At 33.6% G+C, this 23,905-nt stretch overlaps 1 protein-coding gene across 2 annotated transcripts in view; it reads right to left on the bottom strand.

Annotated features, from left to right (window-relative positions):
* The window catches only part of LOC140447814 (WD repeat, SAM and U-box domain-containing protein 1-like), a 156,832-nt gene that overhangs the window by 35,353 nt on the left and 97,574 nt on the right, over positions 1–23,905 (bottom strand). For both annotated transcript variants that reach the window (XM_072540687.1, XM_072540688.1), the window contains exons 9-12: positions 22,930–23,072; positions 20,826–21,108; positions 9,408–9,695; positions 7,376–7,571 (exon numbers count right to left, since the gene is read on the bottom strand). In XM_072540687.1, the coding sequence (XP_072396788.1) occupies positions 7,376–7,571; positions 9,408–9,695; positions 20,826–21,108; positions 22,930–23,072 (910 nt within the window). The remainder of the gene's footprint in view (positions 1–7,375; positions 7,572–9,407; positions 9,696–20,825; positions 21,109–22,929; positions 23,073–23,905) is intronic.

Here is a 23,905-nt window from a genome sequence, read left to right as displayed (position 1 = left end):
ACCTCCGGTATGGTGTAAATATTATATGATGTAAGACCGCGTAACATTGACAGGGGGCAAACATTAACACATTTTCAAAAATTCCGCTTAGGGATGAGTTTGACGGTTTTAAAATTTCACATGTAGTGTCGCCCTCTTGTAAGAATAAGCAAAGACTGCTTAATATTGCATTTTAAATTTTAGAAGAATTTGACCGTTACTTGATAGGTATCTACTTGAAAGGTTTTCTGTATAAAGTAAGTTGTTTTAAATCGTTATTCATTAACTTCTTGAAATATTGTGTTATATTTTATTTAATTAAAAGAAAGCATCCATAATTTGTTTTAAGGTTAACCTTTAAAGAGTCAATGTTACACTACTGTATAGTGTCAATTTCAAAATCTTGATATTATTTGGTCCCTACTTACGTATATATAGGTAGATTTTTTTTCAGCAACAATGTCGAAAAAAAAAAGAAATCCTACAGAATACACACTACAAAAAGGATGGAATCTGCCGTGAGTGCTGTTAAGAACGATGGTATCTATAAGCGTAAAACGATCTGATGAAATGTATGCCATTAATCGGACAACTTTATTGAATCATGTAAATAATTTTAAATGGAAAGATGTTGGAAATCCTACTGTACTTACCAAAGAAGAAAAGCGACCAATAGTTCATGTATTAACCAAATCAGCAGACTAGGGATTTGGATTTGATCAAATGCGGTTAAAAATTTGTGTATAAGGTTATCTATGTAAAACGAACCAACAGAATAAATCCTTTTAAAAGCTGATTGCCAAGAAAAGATTGGATTGCTGGTAATATATTTGGTTTGAATTTAAGGTGAATTTAATAATTAACAAATATTTTTTATTGCAGGGTTTGAGAGACGTTGGAAGGACCTATTAACTTTTATAAATGCTCAAAACCTTTCCAAGAACCGGGTTGGAGTGTATTTAGCTGCTGGAAAACCTACTGTACTTACCAAAGAAGAAAAGCGACTAATAGTTCATGTATTAACCAAATCAGCAGACTAGGGATTTAGATTTGATCAAATGCGGTTAAAAATTTGTGTATAAGGTTATCTATGTAAAACGAACCAACAGAATAAATCCTTTTAAAAGCTGATTGCCAAGAAAAGATTGGATTGCTGGTAATATATTTGGTTTGAATTTAAGGTGAATTTAATAATTAACAAATATTTTTTATTTCAGGGTTTGAGAAAAGTTGGAAGGACCTATTAACTTTTATAAATGCTCAAAACCTTTCCAAGAACCGGGTTGGAGTGTATTTAGCTGAAGTGTTAGCTAAAAAACATTATTGAAAAGAATAGTTTAGAAAATAAACCACAAAATATATTCAACTATGACGAGTCTGGTTTTCAAACAGACTTTGGTATCCAAAAAATGTTATGTCGAAAAGGATCTAAAAATCCACAATAAGTTGTAGGTACCGTAACAAAATCAACGTACACTGTTTTGTTTTGCTGTAATGCAATAGGAGAGTATTTACCTTTGTTTGTAAATTATAAAGGTTTACACTTGTATTCTACCTGGTGCTATGACGATGTTGTGTTTAACTGTTCGGCATCGAGATGGATGGAATCAGTTCAGATTACCAATTGGTTTGAAAATGTTTTCATTAAACATAACGCAAAACTGGAAGGTCCTAAGCTTCTAATATTTGATGGTCACATTTTACACTTGACTTTAATTACTTGACTGAAATTATCGATAATATTGAACTTTTCTGTTTGCTGGCCCACACATCTAATGATTTGCAACTCTTAGGTGTGGGAGTGTTTAAAACGTGAAGCAATCGTGGCGCAATGTATTAAAAGATTATTATCGTGCTACGGGATGCAAAAATGTAAACAAAATGATGCTTCTCTAGAGCAAATGCAATTGGCGGATTTGTAGGGTCAGGTATTTATTCTTTAGATGATGATAGGATTATACAAAAATGTGAAGTGTCATCAACACACATGTTCACTTCAGACTTACAACAAGAAGGAGTTGCTCCAATTTTTCCAAAAAAGTTAGAACTTTAGGTTAATCGCAACTTTCAGTTAGATGATGTAAATTCTACTAGTACGTCTAGCCACCATACAGAAAGATGTGATACCAAAAAAACCTTAGAACCCTACTTATTTAGCACTAAAGAGTCACTAAAGAGGCAACAAAAAAGACCAGAAACACTAAAACGAAGTCGAAGATAAAGATGATATTCCCAATACAGTGGCAAATACGAATGAACACGATTCTACCAAAATTGGGATTAACTCTTGGGTTTTGGTAAATTAACAGTTGATAAGCGTAGGAATGAAATCCATAATTAGATTGGAAAGGTACCAGATATTATTTCTGAAGGTATTTAGGTAGCAGTGACTTTTCTGAGAAAAAAAGAAAAATGTTTTGTATTTCCTACCATTACTGACGAAATCATAGTTTTGCTGAAAGATATAGTAAGGTTGCTGCAAAATCCTACAACTCGGCGTGGGATGCACATATTTAATTTAGATTTTGCATTAATAGAAGCGATTACTATTTGTTTTATTCTTGTTATTTTCGAATTTTGTGGGTTTTGAATAAATTTTGTACTAAAAACAGTGCCTAATTAACTTATTGTATGTCAATGTTACTAGAGCATTACTAAATATTGGCTGATAACGTAGTTTATATGGGGTGCCAATGTTTTCTTAGAGTGTGGGTAAAATTAACATCTGATATGTACATCTTCACAAAAAATATTTTGTGAACATGTGTCAATGTTACCGGGATTTACCTTACAAAAGGGTCTGATTTTTATGCAGGTGTGTAAAAGGCTGAAATATTAAAAATTTAAAAATACATATAACGAAAACTTTACTTTGTGGAAAAGTAAATATAGTTTAGAGCATATATTACGAAAATAATGAAAAACAGCTAGTACCAGGAGAAAAACTAGAGGATAAGAGTGGTCTAGACTAGGGAGATCACATTCGCCAATAGACGGAAATCCATAATTATGAAATGATTTACAATGCTATTATAAACATGAAATAGTTTAATCTCGACTGTCTAAAGCAGAGAACACATCTAAAGGTGGGTACACATATGCTCCGAATGCCGTCTCGAACCCCGTCGCGTTCTCAAGTGTGGACGGAGTCATGCAACCGCGTACCGTACCTCGACGCGTCAACAACGTACATCGAAGCGATCCATCGGTTGTCGGTAAAATGCCTTCGCATCAAAAGAAATTTGAGCGCGACAATGTACACCGCGAATTCATGTTTGGACTAGCTTGCGAATCTTTTATCGAATCTCCAGTCATTCAAAATAGTCAGTCTGTTATTTTGAAGGTTGAAGGTGTTTTTAAAGTTAAGTGCATTAAGATGGAATGGACGGAAGAGAATAGTTTACTCTTAATCGAAAATTATCGGGAAAAAGAGATATTATGGGATACAAATAATCCCAGATACTACAATAAAATAAAAAAAACGATGCATGGGAAGAGATTGCTTCTAAAATGCAAATTACAGTGGATGAGTGTAAAAAAAATGACCAATCTTCTATCTGGATTACGGAGAGAAAATCTTGCATCTTGCACATGCAAATTCAACTCAATTACTGCTGGAACAATGTTTGGTACAAAGTACGGAGCGGTGTTCGGTTCGTTACTTATTTCAATGCCCCCTGTAACAACGTCGCGAACTTCTGTTGATCGCGTCGCTGTACGCGACGGGGTTCGAGACGGTATTCGGAGCATATGTGTACCCACCTTAAGCGACCACAATCGCGTTCGCGTCGACGATGGCGATGACGATCTCAGTTTCTGCAGAAAGCGAACACATTAGACTTATAGCGACCTGCGATTTCTAATACAGTTGGAAATATAGTTTATAAAATATACGAATTACAAGAAGAAGCATTTCAAAAATTTAATAAAAGGTACGCGTAGGCGTTTCATTATTTCTCTTTACAAACGCAAATATTTATGTAGTTTATTTTGCAGAAAAAGAATAGATGTTTGGGTACATGACATTAACCTGAGGCGACAGGCAATAAGGAGAATTCCTTAAATTTTACCCAGAACTTCACAGGTATGAATACCGTTTCTATACATATTTTAGAAAGAATGTTGAAAGTTTGGATGAAATTTTAGATTGGACAACAAATCACCAAACAACAAACACATTTTAGGGAATAATAGAATAGAATAGAAATATGCTTGTCACTTAAAATTGTACAATTTTATAGACAAAGCTTACAAAAAATCTGAAAAAACCAATAACAATTTAAAATTTACTGAAATTACCTAAATCGGTAATATCACAAAATAAAAGATAATAAAATAAACTAATCATTTAAAAATTTAAATAAATTGCAAATTGCATAATAAAATTTTACGAACTAATAAGTTTAAGTTGCTGCATGTGATACCCAAATATATATAAAAATACTTTGGTTACTTGTACATAAAGGTACTGTAATATCTTAGCTATTCGTTAAGAAACTCTTATACTAAATAATATGGTCTTTCAGATAGATGGGCTTTTGTCATTTTACGGAACTTAAGGAAAGAAATTGCAGATTTAAGTTATAAATTGAGCTTGTATAATTTTTTGCCGAATATAATATAGATGTCCTTACTAACTTAATAGACGGGATCGGTAAATTCACATCAAAGGTTGAATTTATGGTGAGTCATGATTAGGTCTTGCTGGAAAAACATGTAGGTGTAAGAAAACACTTTGTAAAATTTAAAGGAGGGAAGAGTTAAAACCCCGTGATTTTTAAGGTAGCTTCTACAATGTGTTATTTTACTGAGGCCAAGAAGATACCGTATTGCTCTTTTTGTAATTTAAAAATAACACAAGATTGGGCAGCTATACTAGAACCACAAAAAGGAAGACTATATCGAAGATGAGACTCGAATAAAGAAAAATGTGTTATTTTGGAAAATGCTAAATTGATTCCCTTCGAAAATATCTTATTGCATACCAGGCTGAAGCTAGTTTCTTACTTAACAAATGGATATAAAGGGACCATTTAAGGTTGCTGTCTATAAAAATACCAAGAAATTTTACAGAATCAACGGTACTGATCTGGCTGTTATTAAGAAGAAGGTGAAAGAGCTCCTTTATTGGATAGGTATCCAGGTTAAAAGAGAGTAAATTAGAGTCGGACCAGGCTTATATTTAAAGTAGTTCAAAAGTTACAGTTGCATGAAGAGTTGCAATATTAGAGTTCCTCTAGGTGGTACTGATATCTTCAGCACAAAGAAAAAAATTTCCATCGATTTTTAAGTAAGTGATGTCATTTATAAAGATAAGCAAAATCAGAGAACCCAATACTAAACCTTGTGGTACTCCACATACAATGCTTTTGTGACTAAAGTCAGTATTATTTACTCTAACTAGTTGTTTCCTATTTCTCAAGCAAGATTGGAACCAGTTCAAAGAAATACCCCGAATTCCGTTGAAATTTGGCATAGTCATGGAAAATCAAACGCTTTGGCATAGTCACAGAAAACAGTGACAGTGTAAAGATTATTGTTTAGTGCTTGATAGACCTCATGTAGTACAGAAAACATATATTCACTGGTACATTTATTAAATAAAAAGCCAAACTGCCTTTGTGATAAAATGTTGTTTTCAACGAGAAAGGACAAAGTCGGGTTTTATAAGTCTATCAATAATTTTGGATAGGACCGGTAGTACGGCAATAGGTCTATAGTTAAAGAAATTCGATTTTTCACCACTCCTATGAAAAAGAATAATAATGGCTAAGTTTAGGCACTCTGAAAAATATACTTTTCTCAAAGGAATCGTTAATTAGTGAGGCCAGGACTTACAACACATTTTTTGGAGATTTAAGAAAAGTTTTACGGATAGTTCATCAGTACTACCTGAAGATTTGCTTTTGATACTACTGATTGGATCAGTTCAAATTTATCAACTGGTCTTATAAAAAATGAATTCGATACCTTTTTGACAAGAGGAGATATGAAATAGGATCTTGTTGTGGCAAAATAGTTGATGTTATATTTTTAATCATAACAACATCGTTTAAATCGTTTATTGTGGACTAACTTTCTTTTGCAACATTTTTAGAGCTTCCCAGACAATTTTGATAATACATTTTTTTAACTATTTTGATACGTTTAGATAGGTTCCTCTGTGTACTTGGAGATATATTCAGTGACAAAGACGTTGGTAGTAAATTTCCTGATGTACAGTAGTGAACGCATCTTCTTGGCTGATACGCGGATACCTTTGGTATTTCAGGGTTTGTAAGGTTTTGACTTAATTGTAATTAAAAGAAATGCCTTATTGAAGATACAGACAAGTCTATCTCAAACATCACTCAAATTATAGTCCACGTTCACAGAGGGAAAGTGTCACCCAGAAGTCAAGCACAAATTTTGGAATTTACGAAAGTTCTGAGGGGAGAAACCCTATCTAAACGTTGAGTTTTCGAGAATGGTTTGTTAAGAGTAATAAACTTGGTATATACTGCTTCATGATCAGATAATCCTGCATTAATAATTGTAGAGCGTACATTAAGGGGTGAGAAATCTGACACAATTTAATAAATTATGGTAGATGTTGTTGAATCAGTTGATGCTACAGAATGATTTTACCTTTAATACGTACGTTCTTGTAATGTGGGTGGGACAGATAGAACAATATATCATATTTTTTATAATTTTAAGTTTTGAGTTTTTCGATATCCGTTTTTTTGTGATTTGACGTGACCAGCGGTAAACATAAACTGCGGTGTTTAACTAATCGCTAAACTAATTATATCGCCGCCATTGCCGTCAGAACGCCGCACAAATTCCTTTGATCGCCAGCAGGTCGCGACCAGGATGCGCTGATTCACTTGTTTGTTTAAGATGAGTTGAATTGCGGTCGACATCGTGAACGCCATCGCGTCGTGATCGCTAGGTGTGTTTTCCGCTATAGGATGAACATCTCATCTGATAAGATAATGAACTGGATGTCTACGACGACATACTCAGCATATTATTCCTGGAGCTACGTCAGAACTTCAGGAAACGCCTTCAATGACCGCCAAGTTACAAAATTCAAGCCAAAAATGTCAAATTTAATTTTTAATTTTAAGAAAGACTAATATTTTTCTAGTTATTGCAGTTATTAGTTCAAATGATTTCTTTACGTTACAAATGTTTTTATTGATGTAATTTGAAGAAGTCTCATAGTATAGTTTCGTTGTTTGAAAAAACAATGAATATACTGTTTCACTAAGCTGTTTTTTCGAAGTTTTCGTTAAGTCAGTACAACAGACAACTCGTCCAGGGAGAATTCTCGTGGCTCAGATCACGAAGATTCTAACCCGCGACAATATGAAGAAAAAGAAAAATAGAAATCACAATGATAATAAATTACCTAGGTCCAGTGAAGCACAAATCTGATCCACAGTTAAGGTGATCAGTTTTTTACCATCCAAACAACAATTTGTAGCTACAGGAATTAATCCATGCATTTCGATATTCTTTAACCATTTAATGATATCAGCCGTTGTCCAGTCGATTATTGGTTTGGCTCTGGATTGGATTTTATCGGCAACAGCTGATTGAAACATCTAAAACACAGTTATATAAAAAAAGTTAATATTCTTATAAGCTCTCTATAATCATAAATAAATGGGAGTGTTTGTTCATTAATTTTGATTTATTTTTATTTGCCAATACTACTCTACAAGAGAGTAAAAAATTTCAAAAATAAATATTTCAAGCTTTGTTTAACTTCTTACTTTGTTAAAATTATTGTTTTTATTACTGAAATTTATATTTTTTTCTGTCTAGAGCTACATGTTTTCCAGAATTAATTCGCGTCTCTTAATTAATATTTCTATCTGTGATATTGTTGTCATCACATAGGTATATGCCGCCTGATATTGAAAATGCAACACTTAGTAAACTTAAATATGTTTTAATATTTTTTTTTAATCAAAATGGATACACGCAATTTAATGATTGATTAAAGTTTGCTGACGACTGAAGTAGTACATAGCCTTAAAATTCACTAGTGAGTGGAGTTGATTTTAAGATAACGTACTACTCTACTCTTCAAATGAGATAGGCAATATCTTTCTGCTGTATATAGGTCCAAGGATTTTGAATCTAATTCCGAAGGTGCTGCAAATCCATTAGTGGAGCGGGTAATCTGTCCAAACTTCTGCATATCATATCCCATATATGTTTAATTGGAGAACAGTTTTCTAGTTATTGTAGATAGAGCACTTTAACTAATTCCAGGACATCAATAATATTAACTTGTGCACTCATGTTTCTTTCCAAAAATATACTATGGGTGTGATGATTTCGTCTTTCTACTCGTCTTTGATGACCCCGTCTTTAACGATCTCGTCTTCAGCCACAAAAAAATTAAGTTCTTCACTAAAGACGACACGGTTCTATTCCTGATCCCACTGTTTTGGGTCCGTGCTTGGCGCCACTATAGTCTTGCTTCTTTATGTCTTTCGTTTAACGGTAACATGAGGTACTATCGTTAGAATTGCAGAACAAAGACTTATTCTTCAGTAAATTTATCTTATACTGAATTGTTGTTTGTGTTTACATTGAATATTGCAAATAGCTTTAGAGTAGATGTATTCGTAGCAACTTTATTATTGGTTTCCCGCCCTTCAAGCGGCCTTTAAGCCTGTCACATACCTAGAATTTAATCCCTTTCGCATTCCTTTTAAAATCACTTAATTGGTAAAAATTATTGCATTGATGTACACGAGGCAAGGAAAATTAATATTCTAAAGGCTGTAACTGAAGGGGTCAGTGCAAATAATATCTAAGCCCATATGTTTCTATAACTGAGTTAAGTGGCATACATAAATTGATATCTATCAATGGAGAAGTTTTGAATAACTTACGTTTTGCAGACGATACAGTAATAATGACGGATAACAACAATGATTTACAGAACGTAATGCAACGCCTTAATGGACGCTGTCATGAGTACGGACTGAAAATACTCATTCTCATCCAGATCCTACCTTACGACTCACTGAGTGTTTACATTACTACTACGACGCTATCACCACTTAGCTGGTCAGAAAGTTTATATATTCATATTTACTGCGTGTTGCATTTTCAATGCTAGGCACGCAAGGGGTGGTTTAAAGTATATGTAGGCTGATCTGTATGAATATTGAAAATTGTTTATAGAGTTATTGTCTATAAGTTCTTTCTAATATAAAAAATAGTAAGTTAACCAATGACTGATGAAAGTCAGCTTTTAACTAAACTTCTTTCCATACTCATACTAAAAAGATTAAGATATTTATATACATACATATATATATATATATACATATATATATATATATATATATATATATATATATATATATATATATATATATATATATATATAATACATAAATTAAAAATATGTAACTTACTAAATGTTGTGGTAATTTCCATAACCATAATGTTTTGTCCAGACAACCGGTCGCTAGTAAAGAACAATCTACGTTAAAATAGCAAGATGTAACTATGGAATCATGATCTAGGACGTAAAGACAATTGGCACTGTACACCGACCAAATTCTTGCTTGTCTGTCAGTGGCTGTTGAACAGACAAATTCGCTTACTATTTGGGAAAATCTAACACACAACACATTTCCTCCGTGGCCCTGAAGTGAACGCCACAATTTAACTTCAATTTTATCTATAGAAGTGTCACATTTCTGTAACAAATAAATAAAACATTTTTTATGTAATTTGCTAAAACACCTATTTAACTATAGAAATAAATTACAATAGAGATGGGTAACATGCATTTATTTGGCTTTTTTTTCTAGAATAAGGCTTGTTTTAATAGAACTCATCGTTGTGTCTTGTTTCTGAGGCATATGTCATTATTGTTCTTTTCACTGGCTTTATAAATTCTTGACTTCGTCTCCTGTTAATGTGCCTGTTTCAACATATAGTTTATTAAAGCATCCTGCCAGTCTATTTGCTTTTTGAACGTGATCTCTTACTTCTTTGTCCAGGTCTTTATAACTGGACAGTGTACAAGGTATTTTATTTCCATTACTTGTTCAATACTGATGCCATCAATTTCTATTTTACGTCTGATTGAATCTTTGCTGATTATTATTATTTTAGTTTACTGAAATGAGATTGTCATATTAAATTCTTTTGCTCTTATGTTAAATCTGTGAACCAGTCTTTGCAGACTATCTTCATCTTGGGCTATCAATATTGCTTTGTCTGTGTAACAGAGTATGTTTACTTTTTTGTTTCCCATTCTGTTTCCTCTTTCTTGGGTGACACTTTTAATAATTTCATCCATAATTAAATTAAAGAGCATAGAGCTCAATGAGTCCCACTGTCTTATTCCGCTGCCTATTTTTATAAGTTTTATAAGTCCATCCTGACTTTTATTTGTTGTTTTCGTAGATGTTTTCAACAGTTTTTATGATATTTAGGAGAATTTCTCTTTTATACAGAAGATGGATTACGTCTTTGAGTATTACTCTGTCAAATGCTTTTTTAAGTCAACCGCACACAGAAATGCTGGTCTAGTATACTCTAGAGATTTCTTAGTAACTTGATTAATGACGAATATTGCATCCGTACACTATCTTCTAGTACGAAAACCCTGTTGTTTATCTGCTAAACTTATGCTCTGATTTATTAGTTTTTTTTTTAATTTTAGTTATAAGGTTTAGGGTAGTATTTAACAAGTTTATACCTCTGTAGTTTTCTGGCTGTGTTTTATCTCCTTTTTGAATAGTAGAATTAATTCGCTCGTTTTCCATTCTTCCGGTATTTTATTATAAAGGGTGTTTTTTTGTAGAGATGTAGAAATGTAAGTGAGTATTACTGTTTTAACTGTCAACCATTTTGACAGCTGTCGAGTGATTTATGTTAAGTTTGGTTTGGAATTTCAGCATGAATAGACTTGACGCCTGAACAACGCTTTTGAATTGTACAAATTTATTTAGAACATTGTGATTCTGTTCGAAGTACGTATTGCGCACTATGGCCATTTCATGGTCAACATAATAGTCCATCAGAGCAAGTAATTCGATTAACCATGGAACGTTTTTGCACCACGTTTACTTTAAATATTAATATGAATCCACAGACACGTCGTACAGTGCGTACAGAAGAAGTTGTTGCTGCTGTAAAGCGTAGCACACAGAAAGATCCGAATCAGTCTATCTTCCATTGTGCACAGCAGTTGGATACATGTTCATCGACTTTATGGAAGATTTTGCGCAAAAATCTTACTTTGTGTGCTTACAAAATCCAACTAATGCAAAAATTGAAGATACATCATCACCTAGCCAGACGTACATTCGTAGATTCAGTAAGTGGGAACAGAACGAGATTGCCGTTGATTCTAATTTTGTTTAGAGATAAAGCTTATTTTTAGTTGAATGGCTACGTCAACAAACAAAACTGCCTATGGTGTGCTTTATGATCTGGTAGAATCACTGGACCGTAATTCTTCAAAAACCATGCTAACCAGAACTTTACAGTCAATGGTGACCACTATAAAGCGATGATTACTGCCTGTTTCACGTTTCGGACCGTGAATTGGCCTCCAAGATCGTGCGATTTAACACTGCTAGACTATTTTATGTGGGGATATGTGAAGGTGCTAGTCTACGCCGATAAGCATGAAACGATTGACCACTTAGAGGACAAAATTCGTCGCGTTATTGCCGATCTTCTTCTTTGGGTGCCGTACCCCGATCGGAGGTTGAATATCATCATCACTATGTTTACTCTATCTACTGCTGCTGTGAAGAGCTCTATAGAACTGCATTTAAACTACTCCTTTAAATTCTTCAACCATGACACTCCTCTTCTTCCTATACTCCTTCCTCCTCTTATCTTCCCCTGTATAATCAGCCTTAGCAGTTTATATCGCTGTCCTCTCATTACGTGTCCCAGATATTCTAACTTTCTTATTTTTATTGTGTTTATTATTTCGCATTCTTTGCCCATTTCTCGCAATATTTTCGTGTTAGTTTTCTACTGTGTCCATGCTATTCTAAGCATCCTCCTATAACAGCACATTTCAAAGGACTGTACATTATTTATGTATTCTTAATTTAATGTCCAGTTTTCGAGTCCATATTGCAGTATTGAAAACACGTAGCATCTCAGTGCTTTTACTCTCTGTTCTAATCTAAGGACTTTGTTGCAGAGAATTGTTTTCATTTTTACAAACGCATTTCTTGCTATTTCTATCCTGGCTCTTATTTCGGTTGTTTGATCATTATTGTCTCAAAATCCAGGTTAATAGGTATTTGTATTTATCAACCCTTTCTCTCGGTACATTTCCCAAATGTATGTTTGTTGGTATATTTGTTTCCTTGTTATTATCATGTATTTGGTCTTTTTTATATTCATTTTTAGTCCATATTTTCCAAAGAAACTGTTTGTTTTGTTTAGGAGTAATTGGAGTTGTTCAGAAAAGCTTGCCATAATCACGGTGTCATCTGCATATCTTATGTTGTTAATAGATCTTCTGTTAATTATTATTCCTTTATTTTGAGATAGTAAGGCTTCTTCAAAAATGGCTTCACTATATACATTAAATAGTAATGGGGACATAATACATCCCTGCCTAACTCCTCTCCTGATTTCAATTTCTGGACTAGGTTCGTTGTCTATTACGATTTGTGCTCTTTGATTCCAGTAGAGGTTTGTTATTATTCGTAAGTCCCTATGGTCTATGTTTTTTGTCTTTAGAATTTTAGAATAGAATCAACGTTACAAACATGCACATCAAAATTCATATCCATGCATCTTTGAGCTAACACATTAAAAGCAAATAACGCTTCTCTGGTTCCTAGTCCGTTTCTGAACCCAAACTGACTATCATCTATTCCTTCTTCCAGTTTTTTATTTATACGACCATGTATTATTTTCAGGAATAATTTGAGAAGGTGACGTATTAGTGATATTGTTCTGTATTTATTGCAATATTTAGCGTTTGTATTTTTAGGGAAAGCACAAAAGGCGGAGAGTAACCATTGTTTCGGTATGTGTCCTGTTTTGTATACTGAGTTAAATAAGTCTACTATAATGTCTAAGGTTTCATCATTTATGCATTTTAAGGGTTTCTATAGGGATTTGGTCTGGACCTACTACTTTACCATTTTTGCTGTTTTTTAATGCCATTTTAATTTCCTCTTTTAATATCTTTAAAACCATATCCTCTTCTACTTCTATCCCCATTCTGTTCTGCTACTCTCCTCTTCTACTGGAGAGTAACCATTGTTTCGGTATGTGTCCTGTTTTGTATACTGAGTTAAATAAGTCTACTATAATGTCTAAGGTTTCATCATTTATGCATTTTAAGGGTTTCTATAGGGATTTGGTCTGGACCTACTACTTTACCATTTTTGCTGTTTCTTAATGCCATTTTAATTTCCTCCTTTAATATCTTTAAAACCATATCCTCTTCTACTTCTATCCCCATTCTGTTCTGCTATTGCCTATATACAGCGACAAATAATGAAAAAAGTGATCGAAAATTGGACCTTCAGATTAGACTACGTCAGAGTCAGCTATGACGGTCATATGCCAGAAATAATATTTAAATTAGAATGTCAAAAGATTATCTTTCGAATGAAGTCAATTTCATGTCAATTTAAGACAGTCATCTTTGCTTTATTTCATTTCCAAGTTCTATACCTCTAAAAAACACCCTTTACTTTATAATTTTAATTTTTTTACTTTATAATTTTGTTAATTAATGTTATTAATTGTTCTGTCGTTGCTGCTCCACAATATTTTAGTAATTTGTTTGGTATTCTGTCTTTACCTATTAGAGTTTGGAGTGTTAAAAGACGGTATATTGGAAGATAGCAGTTTAATATAATCTATACAATAAGTGATTGTTTTGAGAAAAAGTATATATAAATGGCAAGGGTAGCTTATAGATTTATAATTTTAGGTTTAGATAATAATAATTATAGATTGGGTTCAATCCTTAAGATCCATAAAAGATTAGGCTGTCATATAGACATAAATTTGAAGAAAGATATAAGAACGGAATGTTTTCAAAAACTTTTTCTTCTATTTTAATAACCTCTGTTACCAAGCCATATTTTTTGGTTGCTTTCCAATTTTCCATCCTTTTGAGCCTATGTTAAATTTCTATTATTCTGTGGAGTCTTCTGGACTTCAATTAACCGCTGCTGTTTTTTCTTTGCCTCGTCGGCTGTGTTCTGTATCTGGATATTATAGCTTTAGTATAATTCTTGGTAAAATTAATCGGTTATAGGGAGAACATAATTTTTTAGATGCGCTTCACCTTTCTTTCAGTTTTGTTTAGCTGTCGTTGTTTAGTTTTTGTCTAGGAACTTTTAAATAGTTACGTTGTTCGATTTGTGTTGTATATTAATGTCTTCTTTATAGTAGTGTTGTATATCTTCCAAAATATCTCTGGGGAGCTCTTTTTTTTCCTTAACTAAGTATCTGTAGTATATTGAACAGATATTTTACGTTGCAACCTTCGTTAGAAGACGGTACAATAAGAAGAAGTATCCGAAATAAACACATCAAAAATGTCTAAAGAACACACCGTTTTTTTCTCATATGTACATCAATTTTAATGGGATTTTAAAAACTGACATACATACCTTAAGGCGCTTACTGAACTCGCATGCACACTGTGCGCGCACACATGTTCGTGCAAGTGATTATGATTTACCCCAATTATTGTACGCGTAGGAGTGCTCCGGTTGTGCGTCAGTTTAGTTTTATACAAAATATCAACAAGGAAAACTTCGACAGAAAAAAAGCAAGATTAAACAATTTTTAACTAAAATCAATCTGTACAGTGTACGGGCATAATCGCTACATTTGCAAATACCGTCCAAACTGAGCAAATTGACGCGTAAATATTCTTTGATGTTGTCCAGAAACCGACTACTGACGGATAGCATTCGTGCGGGTTAACCCCTTATCGGGCACATTCAAATATATTTCAATAACATTTACTGGATCATGCAACCATACGGTTACGTTGAATTCAAATGTATATTTTACTCAAATTATGCTTTACAAGACTTGCTGTTCAGTGTAGGCATATGGTATCGGTCATTTGCGGTGGGAGAACGTCAACCAATGGTTAATGTTGTCAGCCATTTTTCACATGTTTGTAGATTACGCGCGTTCTTCTGACCAGAAGACATCTGGTCAGAAAAATTTGGTTTAGCAATATTTAGCAATATACTGACAAAAAACCGGTTTGAATTTCTTTTAAACTGCTTGCGTTTTATTGACAAAACAACTCGATCAGAAAGAAAAACTGTCGATAAATTCGCACCAATAAGAGAAATATGGGATCTATTTATAGAAAACTGCGAAAGCTTGTATACTCCTTATTAATATGTAGCTATAGATAATCAGCTAATAAACTTTAAGGGTCGCTGCCCATTCAAAATGTACTTACCTAGCAAACCAGACAAATATGGTATTAAAATTATTATGGTGTGCGACGCCAAAACTAATTATATGTGTTCTGCAATTCCTTATACAGGAAAAGATCCAAACAGAAGGCCTGAATATGGTTCTATTCCAACGCAATATGTTACGAAATTATGAAAAACCATAGCAGGAACAAATCGTAACATAACAATGGACAACTGGTTTTCATCGATCGAGTGAGCAAAAAAACTTCTTGAAAATAAACTTACCATGGTAGGAACTCTCCGCAAAAATAAAAGAGAAATACCGGTACAATGTCTAGATGTAAAACGCAGTGAAATCCCCTTATCAGCGTTTGCTTTTTTAAAAGATGTAACTTTAGTATCCCATGTTTCAGAAAAAAAAATGCGTTCGACCTATAAGTTCTATGCATTTTGGAAAAAAGCCAGAAATTACAATGTTCTACAATTTGACTAAAGGTGAGGTCGACACGTTTGATCAAGTCTGTCATTCGAAGACAGTTGCTGGAAAGACGAAAAGGTTTCCTTTAAGGATTCTGTATAAAATGTTAGATGCTGCTGGAATCAATTCCTTTGTGTTACATCAATTTCAAACATTGCCGAATTGTAACGTCCGTTCTACTTTTCTCAAAAACTTAGCTGATTCTTTGGTGGAAGATTATATGAAGCAAAGAGTAGAAAATAACCGACTGCCAATAAAGGTAAGACAATCTCTAAGACAATACCTTGGATATCCTGACGAACTACCACCCCAGAGCTACAAAAGCGTTCACGTCTTTGTGATTTTTGTCCAAGATCTCGTGTCCGTGAAGGACGCCAGATTTGTATTTATTGTGGAAAAAATATATGTGCAAAACATCAATAATTTGGCATTTGTGAAATACGTAAATCTTAATCTTGATTTAAATATATTGTATTTGTTTGATTTGTTTGATTTGTTTATCATGTTATTTTTACTACTAAAAAAATTGGTTATTGTTATTTTGTTGTTTATTTGTTAATCATACCCTTATTTTGGTATTTACTGTAGAAACATTAAACTGTCATATAATAAACTATTTAAAAATGGAATAGTACCAAACACATTTTTTTAAATTCAAAGTTTTTATTAGGGTCAAAGGCGACCCCACGTTGAGGCTTATGTTCCAGTTCCCCCACGTTGTGGTTCTAGGGTTAATCATTTACAAACTTCATATTATTTTTATTTGAAATAATACTATTTGAATAATTTTAGATGATGACTCAAATTTAATACCAAGTCTCTGAGCACTTCGATTCTTCTGAGAATTTATTGCCAGCGAAGCATGTTCATCAAATAAGAACATAAACTACAGGTCAAATATACATAAAACTTTAGGAGCTACTAACTCTTATTCTAATTTTTATTTTAGAAAATATAATAAACGACTCGGAAGCTGCTGATTAACCTCCTAGAAAAAGGAAAAAGTTAGGAATAACTTTTAATTGGACGAAAAGTAACTTACCCCAAAATGAAAGAGACACTAAGTTTGCCCCTAAAATAAATGAAGAACTACTTTCTCCATTGGAGTATTTTACTAAACTGTTCTCCCTAGATATTTAAGACTACATAATTGAGCAGACAAATTTGTATACTACTTAAATAAAAAGCACAAGTGTTGGTACTAATCCTGATAAGATGACAGATTTTTGTCAATTTTGTTGATGATGGGTATAATAGATCTTTCTTCCTATAAAGATTATTGGGTCAGTGAAACACGTATTGATCAAGTTGCAAGCCTTTCGTCGATTAAACGTCTTAAACTTCTGAGAAGATTTATTCATTTCAGTAATAATGCACATATAACACAAACTACAACAGACAGGTTTTTGAAAATACGTCCGCTCTTGGAAAAAGTTGGAGAAAATTTTAAAAAGTTTCACACTAAAAATGAATACATCATTGATGAAACTATGGTAGGATACAAAGGAACTCGAGCTGGAAATTAACGTCAGTATATGAAAAGCAAGCCGCATAAATGTGGTTACAAATTTTTTATCCTATCAGGGGTGTCTGGTTATTTTGTCGATTATAGTCCATACCAAGGTTTAAGCACCTTAGAAGAATTAAACGGCATATCTAATGAACTAGGGAAGGAGGAGATAGAACTAGGTGTGGGTGCAGTCAACAGTTTTTTTCGACAATTATTTTGCAGGCTTACCACTTTTTATATATTTAAAATGGGTATATATAGCTTGGGAACATTACGAAGTAACAGAGGTGGTGGATGTCCATTAGAGACAGATAAAGTCTTGAAAAAAGCAGGAAGAGGAAAGTACGATTACAAAGCGGATAAAGAAAAAGGAATTATCGTCGCAAAATGGGTTGACAATAAAGTTGTATTATTAGGAATTACATTGCACGGAATAAAACTTCAAAAAAAATAATGGATGTTGCTTGCCCTTCCATTGTAAAACAGTACAATAAACATACGGGAGGCGCAGATACGGCTAATTCATTAATAGGTTTTTGCAAGTCTCCACACAAAGCTAAAATATTGTACTTTGCAATTTTTGCCTATATTGTTGACATATGTGTGACAAATCATTCGTTGTTGTACAGAATAGACTGTAAAGTATTGAATATAAAGTTCATAACTCTAAAGAAATTTAAATTGGATATTTCAAAAGCATTATGCCAAGTTGGAAAAGGTTCCAGAAGAGGAAAACCAAGTTTCTGCCAAGGTAATTTTCCAAAAATAAGATGTTCAGTAGTTGAATGGCCAAATGATTTAGCAAGATTGGATTTTTATGCACATTGGCCAATACATACCACAAAAGGAAGATGTAGGTATTGCATCAAGAGAACGAGTCGTCTAAAGTGTGAAAAATGTAATGCAAGCCTCTGTCTCACTGAAGAGAAAAACTGTTTCAGAGACTGCTTTGTTTTCTGGTCACCATATAGTTGTAATAATAAAAAGTTTAGTAATTTTTGAAGTTTATTTTGCAGAGCTTGTTACCATAATGCTACATTCTGTAATTTGTTCCAGGACAATGTTTCAGATATATAAAGATCAATATTTGATTATATTTAACATTTAGAGACTGCTTATATAAATAACTTTATATAATAATGGATAAAGATTATAATATATCATGTTACCGTATGGTTACACGTACCGATAAAGGGTTAAGTTTATATGATCACACGTACAGACCTGAGGATTTTTGCGCTCACAACGTTCGTGCTAATAAATTTGCTCAAATCAGTACGCACTGTTATAATGCCTGATTACTCAGCAATACATTTATCTTAATTTTAGTGTATTTTGATTTCATGATAAAATAGTCACACAGAAGTTAAGAAGTGGACTAGTTTAGTGTAACATTAAAGTCAATATAAAATATAAAGATCTAACAAAAAATGTGTTTCTTTCTCTTTCTCAAGCAGCTAAATTACAGCTTGACACCTCCTTGGCATGTCTAAAATTAAATTATAAATTTTTTTTTGAGACAATAGCATCCATTCCAGTGTAAGATTGTGCAGATAAAAAGAAATCCGTCTCTTAAGCATATCCCATACATGCTCGATGAGATTGAGATCTGGCAATTGTGCTGGCCACGGTAAAAGTGTAATATCCTCATTATAATACCAATTTCCTACTGTGGCTGTATTATATGCCCTTTCAATATACTACATATATTGCAAATCAGGACCTGAAGCAGTAGCAAATAAAAGGACAACAGGTTCTGAGATAACATCAATATATTAAGACTGATTTAAAGTACCCTCTACAAAAACGGGAACCGTTCTATGATGATAAATTATTCCAGCCACCATCATAACTTGTAGACCACTATATACACCCTTTACATGCCTGAGTTTCTCTTGTCGACCAGGTTTTCTTAAAACCCTCACTCTTTTTAAATCTGTTTATACAGTGGTATAAACTCGTTAAATACTACCTTAAAACTTACAACTAAAATTTTACAAGTACTAATAAATCAGAGGGTAAGTTAGCAGATAAACAACAAAGTTGTGGAAGATCGTTTATAGATACAATATTCGTTATAAAGTAAATTATTGAGCAATCACTAGAGTTTAACAGATTAGCATTTCTGTGTCTCATTGACTTAAAGAAAGTGTTTGACAGAGTAAGACTCAAAGATATAATCTATCTTCTACATAATAGAAAAGTTTAAAAAACTATAATTAAATAAAAACTATTGAAAACATCTACCAGAACAACAAAATAAAAGTCAGAATAGACGAACAACTTATAGAACCTATAGAAATAGGCAGCTGAATAAGACAAGGTGATTCATTGAGCCCCATGCTCTTCAATTTAATCATGGATAAAATCATTAAAAGCGTTAACGAAGGAAGAGGATACAGAATGGGAAACAAAGAAACAAAAATACTTTGATAGGCAAACGACGCAATATTGATAGCTCAAGACGAAGATAGTCTGCAAAGACTGGTCCACAGATTTAACAGAAGAGAAAAAGAATTTATTATGACAATCTCATCTCAGGATGCCTTAATAACACTATATGTTAAGAGATCGAAAGAGAAGTGAAGACGTTAGAAAAAAATATATCGTAGAGTGTATAAATAAATGGACAAAAAATAGAAAAAAAGAATGGAATAACCACATAAGCAGAATGGACTAGGCCCGTGTCGTCAAAATACCAAAAGATAAGTCACCAATCGGCAGAAGAAGTATCGGACGACCGCGCAAAAGATCCATATAGGTATTAATCCACCAATGAATAAGCAGAATTGCTAAAAAAGGGGAAGCCGAAGAAGAAGATGGGAACCCTCAATAGACGTCTGGCCCGCAGGTCAGTTTCCTGTAATCTATTCCTCAAAGTTTGGTCAAATAGAGTATTATTGTGAGTATTTTTTAGCGCCGCATAGAGTTCACGTGCAGTTAGATGCACATTAAGCATATACATAGACGAGCTAATCCTACCACATACCTTTTCTATCGAGGAGTAGTTGCACGTTTTCGACCTCCGCGTCTTTCAGCGATATTACCAAATTGATCATATTGACGCCACAATCGCGAAATCACGCTCCGAGACACGTCACAACGACGTGCAATATCCCTAATATTAATATAGAATTGCCTTAATAAAACAGTGCATTTGACAGAATAATTTACATGGCATAGTTTGATTTATAGAGAACAAGTTTTTAAATCAAATGGTATATATTAACAAAAAAGTTTTTATTAAAAAAAGTGGAATATTAATGGCGTTCCTTAGATATTTTTGATGTGTTATTTTAATTCTGCTTATGTTCCTACCTTCAAAAATATTGCGTGTATTCAAAATTCTAAACCATTTTGTTATTTGGCAAATCGGATCTATTGACAATTACATTTTAAAATTATTTATGAATATTTGTTAACTACATTATTCATTTATACTTACATTTGGCAACGATATTCTCCACAATTTCACTAAACTATCATTACCACAGGTAACTAATAAATACGATTGGGCATTGATAGTTAAATTAGGTATTGGTTCTAAGTTATGAGACATATCACAATCTTGAATTCCATAATCATGTGCATCTTCTTTTATATACAAACATGCAAAACTTTCCAAAGACCAAACTCTGTAGTCTGCGTTTACCGAAACGGTAACAGAAATTAAACCATCTGGAGAAACACAGGCGCCAGAGATTGTGTCTAAATGACCTTCGAACTGCCTAAAAATTTAAGAGTATATTAAAACTTATTTGTATCTTATACAGAGTAAATTCAGTAAAGAAGAACTCAAGGGTTACTTGCGTTAATTACAAACAAATGTGAAAGTTTGCAATGATCTGAAGCGTTAGAAAATAATATACTAGGCCGAGACGGATGTATTCCTAATCAATTTCTTTTCGAATTTGAAGCGTTGTTGGAAGATATAACCTCAGATAGTTATTTAATAAATTTAAGTGAATTTTATAATGATATGTAAACAGATTATGTGTTAAAAAAGATACAGATAATGAGTCTTTAAGTGGATGAATTTATTTATACTCAGTGACATTAGAAGTGTTACACCCAGAAGGAATAATATCTTGATCTTAATTTTTTGGCAACATAATGACTATATTTAAAACATGCTATGATAACAATGCCAATGTTTTATCTTTTCTACTTTTTGTAAAAATAAAGTTTTATCTTTAAATTTTTTTGTGAAGAGACCGATTTGTAAAAACCGGTTCGTATAAAAATTTTTAGTTATTATTCCTCAGACTAATTGTATTCAGTGTAAGAAAATGCCGCGAGTTCGAAGACCAAAATTACCACCATACCATCATGTTAGCGATTTTGACAGGGGTAGAATTATTGCGTATAGAGATATGGATTTGTCATATCGCAAAGTTGACCGTCGTGTTAATTGTACGGCAATGACGGTTATGCAAGTCTGCTTTGTGTGGACAAACGAAGGTAGAGTAACACGAAGAAGACCAACTGGTCAACCGAGGCGTACCACAGAGCGTCAAGATAGGCGTTTTAGATTACTGGCTTTGCGATACCGTTTTGCTACTACGCGTCAAATTGCTGACCAATAGCTTGGAGTAGTAGGTAGACCTGTTAGTATGCTTACATTATACCGTCGCATTCGAGCCTTTAGACTGGTTTCATTTCGCCCACGACTAGTGCTTTCTTTGACCGTGGACCACTGTCATCAACGTTTGAATTGGTGCAGAGAACGACAGCATTGGGTGGCAGAATGGCTTAATATAGCATTTAGTGATGAATCACGATTCTGTTTAGAAATGCATGATGATTAGCATGGTAAGACGCCGCCGTGGAGAACGACGAGATATCGAGGTTGCTGTTGAGAGGCATGTACACAGCTGCGCGTTATGATGATGACATCTTACAAAACACTTTACTGCCTTATCTCGACGGCCGTCAAGACTTCCTTTTTCAGCGAGACTACGCGCATCCCCATATTGCTCGTCAAACTATGGACTTTCTCCAAGAAGCTGGCGTTAATGTTTTTTCGTAGCCGCCCAGTGCTCCAGATTTAAATCCTATCGAACATGTATGGGATATGATGGGAAGGAGACTGTCCACTTTGCACCTTCCTCCACAGACTCTGGCACAGTAATTACATGAAGTTCAAGTTGTTTGGAAAGAGGTGCCACAAGCAGACAAAAGAAACAGTTCGATTTTAAGAGAACTAAAAATCAGAAAAAGGCTCTTCGTTCAACTAAAACAATTATTTTAATACCTGGAACATCTTAGTAGACCACAAGGAAAATTCCCAACAAGATAGATTGACTAAATCACAGGAACCTACAAAAGACCAACGCACGATTGAAAAGAAATGACCGGAGGCAGAGTTTTATGGAGATGGAGTATACATACACAATATCAAGACGACTACTACACTCTTTTCGTGGGGTACAAGAATAAAAAGAGACGGTGTTCATAGTTCTTCACTATTTTGTTTTACTCTAGGATATGGATCTCTGTGTTATTTACCACATATTAAACACAGAATATCTTTTAAAATTAATACATACGCGAGTTTTTCCATTGTCTCAGAATTCCATAATATTGCTTTTTCATCATCTCCAGCAGTCAGCAATAGAGTGTTGTCAGGGCAGAACCGGCAAACTTTTAATGATAAAATATTTTTTGGCAACGATCGTATTTTTTCGCCAGTCTAAAAATAATAAATGTAAAACATAAAAAATCTTTTAAAATTAATGCAAAAATAATAGTTACTCATTATTTAGAGTGAAACCTCAACATAAATAAAACAATGTACAAAGTATCGAGTAACAGGATGGACTATAGAAAATATGGGACGGAATAATTGTGAGAAGGATTCGTAAAAGTAACAGAAATATCACAAAATCAGTTTAAAAGTATCGAAGGCAGATCAACAACAGATACAACTCTTAATTCTTCTTCTTCTTCTTCTGGTTCCTATCCGTTTCGGATGTTGGAAATCATATTGGCAATCATGACCTTGCTCGCTGCAGCTCGAAACAGCTCCGTTGAGGTTTTCTTAAACCATGTTCTTAAATTCCGCAGGCATGATATTCTCCTTCTACCGGGTCCCCGCTTACCTTTGACTTTACCTTGCAATATAGACTGCAGCAGGTAGTAACGGTGCTGATTTCTCATAACGTGTCCCAGATATTGCAATTTTATGCGTTTGATCGTAAACACAATCTCTGGTTTCTTCTTCATTTTTTCTAGAACTTCCTTGTTCGTGATCCTTGATGTCCATGATATTCTCAGCATTCTTCTATAAAGCCACATCTCAAATGCTTCAAGTTTTTTAATAGTGGTGTCTGTAAGCGTCCATGCCTCCGCCCCGTACAACAACACAGAGAAAACATAGCATCTCAAATGTCTCATTTTTGTATCTAGGGATATGTTGTGACTTTTGAAGATGACGCTCATTTTGTTAAAGACCGTTCTTGCCTTTCCTATGCGGCACTTTATTTCCTGTACATTGCTCCACTGTTCGTTTATAATAGTTACCAG

Source organism: Diabrotica undecimpunctata, chromosome 8, assembly GCF_040954645.1.
Source record: "Diabrotica undecimpunctata isolate CICGRU chromosome 8, icDiaUnde3, whole genome shotgun sequence".
Taxonomy (NCBI): Eukaryota; Metazoa; Arthropoda; class Insecta; order Coleoptera; family Chrysomelidae; genus Diabrotica; species Diabrotica undecimpunctata.
Note: the sequence above shows the minus strand (reverse complement) of the source record. Positions and strands in the feature narration are given on the sequence as shown.